The sequence below is a fragment of a genome, unplaced genomic scaffold (genome assembly GCF_019419815.1).
Source record: "Pyrus x bretschneideri cultivar Hongxiangsu unplaced genomic scaffold, Pyrus_bretschneideri_v1 Contig55, whole genome shotgun sequence".
Classification (NCBI taxonomy): domain Eukaryota; kingdom Viridiplantae; phylum Streptophyta; class Magnoliopsida; order Rosales; family Rosaceae; genus Pyrus; species Pyrus x bretschneideri.
Genome location: NW_025999793.1, coordinates 1714133 through 1723900, shown reverse-complemented (window position 1 = coordinate 1723900; position 9768 = coordinate 1714133). Strand labels below are relative to the sequence as shown.

At 34.5% G+C, this 9768-nt stretch overlaps 1 protein-coding gene across 1 annotated transcript; it reads left to right on the top strand.

Moving 5' to 3' along the window:
- The first annotated feature begins 2613 nt into the window (after positions 1 to 2613).
- On the top strand, positions 2614 to 5625 carry LOC125470981 (beta-glucosidase 12-like). Its single transcript, XM_048570832.1, has 12 exons — positions 2614 to 2799; positions 2981 to 3050; positions 3299 to 3357; positions 3499 to 3574; positions 3748 to 3825; positions 3919 to 4006; positions 4088 to 4343; positions 4535 to 4650; positions 4790 to 5007; positions 5144 to 5175; positions 5269 to 5371; positions 5513 to 5625. The coding sequence occupies exons 1-12, from the start codon at positions 2629 to 2631 to the stop codon at positions 5623 to 5625; spliced, it is 1380 nt and encodes a 459-aa protein (XP_048426789.1). The 5' UTR covers positions 2614 to 2628.
- Positions 5626 to 9768: the final 4143 nt, after the last annotated feature.

Here is a 9768-nt window from a genome sequence, read left to right as displayed (position 1 = left end):
ATATGAGCTCTTCAATGGGCCTTTGAAGGTAAGGAGTTGACCGGTGATTGGTAGTTTCGGGAGTAATGAAGTACGGTACAAACAACAAATATCAAATTTTCCTAAAGCTCTTAAATGTATATTTTATCTATTTAGACGTGATTACTTTGCCGAATCCTCGTTGTGCTCATTTACTTTTGTAAATCTCGTTGTTCCCTTCGAATCCATACATTATGAGCCAAAAATGACAATAACATAGCCACGTTAACTCGAACAATTTAAACAGTCCAAAACATAAACTTTGGGGAATATGACAATGATAAATAACCTATTAACCTATAAAATAACAATTCTTCTGTGATTTTTCTTAATTCAATGTCGGTCCCTTCTTTAATTTTATTGCGTCACCTAATTTTAACTTATATTAGTTATAACACAAGAGTGGTCCTTGTGGCTGGGGTTAACTATAACATGCAACTGTGAAAAAATTAAAGCCCCTGGCTCTTGGACGGGGTTATCCTATAAAAAGATCCACTTGTCATACAACTATTGTATTGAAAGATATATCATTCGACGAAGAGGAAGAAATGGATAAAAGGAATTCTATAAATTAGAGATGAGGAACACTAGAAGGAAGAATATTTTATATTTTAAAAAATACAGTTACACTATATTTTGTTATGCATAAAAAAAATCGAATGAGTAAAAAAAAAAATACAAACAGATGTCACGTTTCACGATATATAGTAGTGGGGGATTATGGGACAAAAACTAATTCCATTTGGCATGGTGCTAGAACCTTGTTTCAATATGTTTTTGCTAGTATTGATCCAGATTTAGATGCTCAAGTGGAATTTGGAGCACTCCAAAAACTTTGAGATCCAGCTACAATAAGACAAGTAGTCTCATACAATATGCTTTGTCACTTGTTGCTTTTGTGCTTTTTCGAAAAAAAAATTAGAAAAATTAGAAAATTAAAGACAAAAAATTAGAAAAATTAGAAAAATTTGAGAAGGGGGGGTCAAACTTTTGTGTTTTTGAATTATAAAAATATATATAAACGAAAAATATTAAATCAAAATAAATAGATGTAAACTAATTAAAAACGAGTCTCTTGAAACTGCTAATCAATTTCTTGTACTACCAAGAAGAAGCCACCCCAATGTGTATTGTTTCACAATGTTTAGGAGGAGAATAGCCAATTTGAGAACCTAGCTATTTCGATGACTTCTTAATTAGCGTGGAAAGACAATTTCACAAAACCACTGGGTTTATGGATTCAATATTAAAACTCTAACAAGAAGAAAATGATCAAGATTAAATTCTTCATCTTTATCGATTATGTACTTACGTAAAGAATTCTGGTCATAAATTTCTACTTTTTTGTTGGGTCAAATAATTTTCTATTGTTTGAATAAGTCTCTATAGCCAATCCTCCATATTCAACTTCAAAAGTTATGACTTGGTCTTTAAACTAGGACTTTCAAAGCCAATTTTGTTTACAAATTTTAACCCTTTACTATTCTCATTCTTGTACTTGCAAGAAGAATGTGTTACTACTATACTTTGAAGGGTGTCCAAACCTTCTTAAAAGCCACCTCAATGTTATCCTTTCACAATCTTTAGGAGCAAAATAGCCAACTTGAGAACCTAGTTATTTCCAAAACCACTGGGTTGACTTCAATATTAAAACTCTCACAAGAAGAAAAAGATCAAGACTAAATTCTTCATCTTTATCGGGTCTGTACATACGTAAAGAATTTTGTTCATAAATTTCTACTTTTTTGTTCAGTCAAATAACTATCTACTGTTTGAACAATTCTCTGTAGCTAATCTACCATATTCAACTTCAAAAGTTATGCCTTCAACAGTTGGACAGACATAATATAAACATGAAGATAAATGACTCTTTGTTTCCTAATGTAGTCAACGTTTTCTTTTGCTGGAAAACTCAAGGGTAACTCAAGGATTGATCATTTCAAATTAAGATGAGATTGATCGAACAGTTGTGTACATTATCTTACTTTTCAACTCAAGGAATAACTTTTTTTGTATAAATAATGTATTTATATATATATATATATATATATATATATATAGTACAAGTTATTAATTTTTTAATCTTAATTTTGAATGTCATATATACAAAGAACTATTCAAATTGAAGACAGTTTAGTTATCCAAATATATCAATAAAATGAATAATTCATTATAAATCTTTTACTTAGTATTAATACTGTTGATTGAGTTCATATATTTAAATGACTAAACGATCTCATATTCAAATAGTTCTTTTTGTTTCGATGATCTTCAAATAAAGATTAAGAAACTGAACCATCACAATACAAAATTTGTAGAATATGTGTATTCCTCATTGGTGGAACGCAAGGATTATCCATTCTTTTACGTACGTACGCATGCAACTTTTGGGCACCTGAAATGTGCTTTCTTTTAAACTACAGACCTTGACTTGGTCTTTAAACTAGGACTTTCAAAGCCAATTTTGTTGACAAATTTTAACCCTTTACTATTCTCATGAGCTAGTACGTAGACACCATATCCCTTCCTCCCTTTCTCTATATAAACCCCATGCAATCTCCCGGGAGGAGATAACTTAATTATCTCGATCGATATCAAAACTCCCAAGTCATGGCAATGAAATATTCACGATCTTTGCTCTTTCGTGTGCTGCTACTCATTGGCTTTGCATTGACAAATAGCAAAGGAACTAATACGGATCCACCTGTTCTTTGCGAATTTCTCAATCGCAGCAGTTTTGAACCAGGGTTCATATTTGGCTCAGGTTCCGCATCTTACCAGGTTAGTATATATATGTATTATATATATATATATATATATATATATATATCTTCTAGATTATTTACCATATTTTTGGTGAACTTTATACATGCAGTTAGCATCCATGCATGAATTATAATGTTGACATCTTCCTTGCGTGTGTAGTAGTACTCTTACGTATATGGATGTCTATATATTTCAGTATGAAGGTGCAGTAAAAGAAGATGGAAGAGGACCAAGCATATGGGATACCTACACCCACAAACATCCAGGTCTGTGATTTAATCAATTGGTAATTAATATGAAAACTTGAGCTACATCATTTCAAAGGAGTATAAATAGCACCTCATTCTTTTCTTCGTGAGGACAAGTAAACTCCAACCTCTCTAAGAACCATGCACTTTGTTGGGAGACCAATAGTACATGGTCATGTGATATGTACAATATACGTATATACTTTGTATAAAAAGTACTTTGCACATGATATGGATTTCACCATTATGTTTTTGAATAACTGCAGAAAAAATCGCTGATGGCAGTAACGGAGACGTTGCTATAGATCAATATCACCGCTATAAGGTCTAGAACCTGTTAACTCTGTCTCTTGACCCTTTATACTTGAAGGGCACATGTTAACATATTAAATTGGAGCCTTTATAAAAAAAAAAAAAAGTACAATGTTTAATGAGATCCTCAATATTTAAACTTTTGTCATTCTAGGAAGATGTGGGCATTATGAAGGATATGGAGTTGGATGCTTACAGATTCTCTATTTCATGGTCCAGATTATTACCAAGTAAGTTGGTCCACATCCTCATATTTCGTTGGGACCAATGTCAATATTGTGCATAAGAATTATTTTTCCTACAAGAAAATTATTCTTTTTATATACTTTTAACTAAAGTAATGTGATTGAGTTATCTACTGTGTAACCCTTTTTTTTTTTCTTGTTATTTTTGTTCTAATTAGATGGAACGTTAAGTGGTGGCGTTAACATGAAAGGAATTGATTATTACAACAATCTCATCAATGAACTCCTACGCAATGGTTAATCATCCTACCTTAAACAATTATTACATGATTTTTTAGAACATCATTCTATCAGACTTTTAATTTGATTTTAGTGATCATGTATTATAGGTTTAAAGCCGTTTGTAACACTCTTTCATTGGGATGTTCCCCAAGCTTTAGAAGATGAATATGGTGGTTTCTTAAGCCCTCGTATTGTGTAAGTGAACAAAATTTATTTCCTCATTGATAATTTGATAAAATACATACTGATATATGTAACATAAATTTGTATCTACAGAGATCATTTTAAAGACTATACAGAACTTTGTTATAAAGAATTTGGTGATCGAGTCAAGCACTGGTTCACTTTAAATGAGCCACATACTTTTTGTAATATGGGTTATGCTCTTGGGAGTTACGCACCGGGACGCTGCTCTTCTTGGCAAAACCTAAACTGCACCGGTGGAGATTCATCCATTGAACCATACTTGGTGGCACACCACCTTCTTCTTGCTCATGGAGCAGCTGTAGAATTGTACAAGAACAGATATCAGGTTCAATAACTGTTTTTTTTTTCTTTTTTTTTTTTGGGTCAAATTATTGACACTTAATTGAGAATTCTATATTAATCCTTATTATTGAGTTGACATACAAGAGGGAATACTCTCGGTAGTAAGATAATCTAAAGGTTGTATCTTTTTCTATAACCCCTATTTATTCAACCAAAATTCATATTTTTGCGTAGGCATCTCAGAAAGGCTTGATAGGAATAACGTTGGTGTCCCATTGGTTTGAGGCTGCTTCGGAGTCAAAGCAAGACAAAGATGCTGCCTTACGATCTTTGGATTTTATGTTTGGATGGCAAGTATCTTATTAAATTATATATAAACCCAATTACATGTTTACTTATGACTTGTAACATTGACACTACCTAGCTAGCAGTACTCTTTTTATATAATGCTATAATTCAGCTTATATTTGGAATTGTCATGTTTTGTAGGTTTTTGGACCCATTAACAACTGGTGACTATCCACACACCATGCGATCAATTGTTGGAAAAAGATTGCCAAAATTCACAAAAGAACAATCCAAGTTGCTAAACGGATCGCTTGATTTTCTTGGAATAAATTATTATACTGCTAGATACGCAACTAGTACACCTAAGAACAATTCACAACCGGCAAGCTATGTAACAGATCCTCAAGCTGATCTTACGAGTGAGTGCCAGGGGAAACTTACTTTGAATAGCTTAAGTTCTTTGTTCTTCTTGACCAAGTTTAACTTCTGAATTATGTTAATTATATTCTAATATTTACACCAATTGTATTCTAATGTTTGTAAATATTGTGTCAGCTGAGCTTAATGGAGTACTTATTGGTCCACAGGTATACATCAAATTTATCATTTTGAGCTATTTGCATTTGGAGGATTAGTTTTTTTCCCCAACATTTACGTATTATCTTGAAACGGTGTTGCAGGCTGCTTCAGATTGGTTATATGTATATCCAAAAGGAATTCACGATCTTGTGCTCTACACAAAGGAAAAATATAATGATCCACTCATTTATATTACTGAGAATGGTATGTAATACACCCTTTTAAGCCTTAATTATTTGCAAAAGTTTCACCTATTTATAATGGTGTAAAATCAAACTACACGTTTTTTTATATTTTTGGAGGAAAAAAATAAATTTAATTTTTTGTGCAATAATATGTATGTAGGTGTATCAGAGTTGAATAATCCAAAACTATCACTTAACGAGGCTCTTCATGATACCAGTAGAATTGACTACCATTACCGTCACCTGTGTTACCTTCAAGCGGCGATCAAGTAAGTAGTTATTAACAAATTAATTAAGGCTATATGCTTCCTAGCCTTCTTAAGTTATGGTCATTTAATCATTATATTGACCTAATCCATTTGAACATTTGTGTATATGTGTGCAGAAATGGCGCGAAGGTGAAGGGATACTTTCCATGGACATTGTTGGACGACTTTGAATGGGCTTCTGGATACACCGTCCGATTTGGATTAAACTACATGGATTATAATGATGGGCTGAAAAGGCACCCAAAACTCTCAGCACACTGGTTCAAAAATTTGCTTAAGAAGAATTGAAGAAATTAAAAGAAAGTTAATGTTCATTATAAACATTTAAGTGGATAATTTTGCTATTTATGTATTTGTATTTCAATTCCTTTTGCATTTGTGTTTCCTTTCAATAATGTAAGTATTCTTTGAGATTCAATAATTCAATAAAAAGCTATAAGAGCTGTGAATGCTACAATAAAACCTCTCTCTATAAAGGAATAACTTATTTATAGGGGTAAATTACACTTTAACACCTTAGGTTTGGGGTCTATTACAATCGCATACAACATCTTCACAACATTTCACTTTCATATCTCACCTACTATTTTATTTCAATATAGTATCTCCGTTACATTTTTCATCCATTGATCCGTTAAGAGCTGACGTGGCTGCCACATTTGTGCCATATTGCTGCCAAATTTGTTCCATGTGGCAAAAAAAATAATTTTTCATTCATTTAAAAAGAATTAATTAAAGAAAAGTTAAAAAAAATTAAAAAAAAAAAAGAAAAAAAAAACCATAACTCATGTTCTTCCCTAAGACCCCTTCTTCCCTTCAACCTAAATCGCCCATCCCACCTCACTCCTACCTCCCCCGCTACACCCCCCTCCCCGCCCCACCCCACCCCACCCCACCCCATCCCACCCCACCCCACACCCACCTCCCCCCCACCCTACCCTACCCAACCCCCACCTCCCCCGCAACCCCTCAACCCACCCCAAACCCCAAAATCAAAAGGGGGAATTGAATTCCTAAGACGAAGTGAGGGAGTGAAAGTTTTGGGAAGGGCAAAGTAAAGGGAATTCTAGAGGGAGAAAGAAGAGAGATAGAAGAGAGAGAAAGAAGGGAAGTGGACTGAGAAGGAGAAAGTAGCTACAAGACCCAACCCGTCTTCTTCTCCATGTCTTCGTAGGGGTACCTCTGTGTGTCTTCTACAACTCTCGCTTCCGTAGGCGCACCTCTGTGTGTCTCGGTGGGGAGGGTTGCAGTGGAACAGGGTGGGGGGTTGCGGATGAGGTGGCAATTGGATGAGGTAGGGATGGGGTGGGGTGGGGGGGGGGGGTGGGTTGTGGAAGAGGTGGGGGTGGGGTGGGATAAGGGTTTTATGTTGCAGGGAATGGGGTGTCTTGGGGAAGAAGATGGGTTATGGGTTTTTTTTTTTTTTTAATAACTTTTCTTTAATTAATTATTTTTAAATGAATAAAAATAAATTTTCCATGTGGCACAAATTTGGTAGCCACGTGGCACAACTGTGGAAGCTATGTCAGCTCTTAACGAATCAATGGATGAAAAATGTAACGGAGGTACTATATTGAAATAAAATAGTAGGTGAGGTATGAAAGTGAAACGTTTTGAAGATGTGGTACACGATTGTAATGGACCCCCGACCTGAGGTGGTAAAGTGTAATTTACCCTATTTATAGTCATAAACTGTTATGGTCCCAGTTTGAGTTCAACTATAAATACCACATTGTAATAAGTTATCATTTTTATTGGTCCTGTTGTAAAGAAACTTGCCTCGACATGGCACAATAATAAGCAAGGCCACAAATAAAAGTTTAACATGGACTAAAATATTTCTCTACTGTTGTTTGGGACGATCTTTTTTTTTTTTCGGAGTTGATACCACAACTTGGAGCTTGCAGGTACGTAAGTAAAACCTGGTCAATATCGTCTTGTTGAAGTCAAAATATTTCCAGCTCCTCATGATTATCTTTTTCCCCTTCTTGCCTAATTGTATTGGTGATTATTTTTTCAATTAAAGCGAACTCAACTTTTTGCACAACTTAACTCAAATGTTTGCAATTAGCTGACTTTGCATATGACCTTGGGTGACATGACAAATTTGGTAGAAGAAAAGAAAAAGTATAAGCTTGAAATGGTCGAAGATTGGATTGTATGTATTTGCCAAATTTACTTAGAAAGAAGAGTTAAAGAGTTTTAAAACTTGTGCTATATACTACAAATATCTATTTTTTATTCCTAGTTAAACATAAAGATGCTATTAGATTTTAATATGTTCCACCTGTTTAATACAGTTTCAAAACTCATGGCATCTGCGGGCTCAATTGCTTGCAAGAAACTATTTACAAATGTTGATGCACAAAATCAATGAGAATTTGGAACGATGTAAAGTGTTAAGTTTGTAACCTTCGCAAGGTTGCTCTGGTCACTAGGCGAGGATAATATGTAAAGAGATATTGGTAGGGAAGCAACACAAGATGTACGTGGTTCACCTTAAATTGGGTTACGTCCACGAGGGTTGAGGAGTCCTCATTAATAGTGAAGATTTTACACAAGACATAAGTTTAAGCATAATCATCGTTAGTGAGTTCTAATCACAAGTTTAAGCACAATAATGACATTAGGAATTAATTGTACGTGAACAGTCTCCTTGTATAGTTGATGAGAGTCTTCGGCTCCCGTCGCGATTGATGTGGGACTCTAGGAGTTTTATTTTTATGTTGATCTGTGTGGTGTTGTGATTGGTCTCTTGATTGCTGAGAAACTCGTGTGCTTCGGCAAGGGTGCCTCCACATGAACTCTTCAATGGGTCCTTGAAAATATGAAGTTGACCGGTGCTTAGTAGTTTTGGGGGTGGTGAAGTATGAAACAAACAATGCTCCCCCAAGTTCTTGAGTAAGGAAAACTTCTCGGTTAGGGACTTGGAAAACCCAAGTTACTGAGTACTCAAGAAACTTTCGAGTACTAAAGTGTATTACCATATTATGGGTGTCCTCCAAATCTCCAATCAAGAAGGATTATTGAAGGTAGTGTCTTATGTTTCCCAAGTCATTGAAGAAAAAAGACTTTTAAAAAAAATTCCTCTTTGTTTTTGGATGTAGCCCAAGTACATATATATATATATATATATATATTTTTTTTTTTTTTTTTTTTTCTTAAGCCCAAATCCCTTTTTTTTTTTAATTTATTTTTTTTGTTGAGAAAAGAAAATCTGGTTGAAGTTTTTTCATTTGTGTATATAACTTGAGTGGTTGAAGCTTTTTCCTTTGGACAAATGGCGTGAACGGTTGAAGTTTTCCCTTTGGGCACGTAGCTTGAGTGGCTGAAGATTTTTCCTTTGGACACATAGCTTGAGTGCTTGAAGCTTTTTCCTTTGGGCACATAACTTGAGTGGTAGAAGCTTTTTCCTTTAGGCACATCACTTGAGTGGTTAAAACTTTTTTCTGTGGACACTTAGCTTGAAAGGTAGAAGCTTTGTTGGCCTCCTCCACATGTCATAACATAATTAATTAATTACTTAATTAATAATCAATAATTATTTATACTACTATTAATTTTTATTTAATGTCGAATTTTTATTTTTAGCCTCCCTCCCCCCCCCCCCCCCAATTTTTTTTGAACTAGAGACAAGAAAATGTAGGAGTGACCACATAAATTTCCACGTGTGTGAGGCAAACCAGATGTTGTAGTAATTGAAGGTTCGGAGGAAACATATAAATTGATTTTGCCACACGGTCTTGATCAAGAGTGTGAGACCAATTTTTTTGTTGGGTTATTCTCGCATTGTTGAAGAGTTACAGAATTGGCACAATATGATTTTTCCTTGGACACTATGGTGCATTACCCACCGAAGTTTTGATTTACCATCGTTGGTAAGTAAACCTAATATATAATGCTTGCATGTTGTCAATGTGGCTGTGTAGTTTATCGAAGCTTGCGACTTCGAAGTTCTTCTAAATGTTGGAGTAGAAAATGCCTGAGGCTTTTAGAAAGCCTACAAATGAGTTTTCTTGGAACTATATCCATGGGAACCCAACTAATTTATCGAACCTACAATGTTTGACCTTCTGGTACAGTTGAAGGAGATGTTAATAACGTTTCATACTGCATGGTGCAAATTAAGCCATTGAATAGTTGAAGC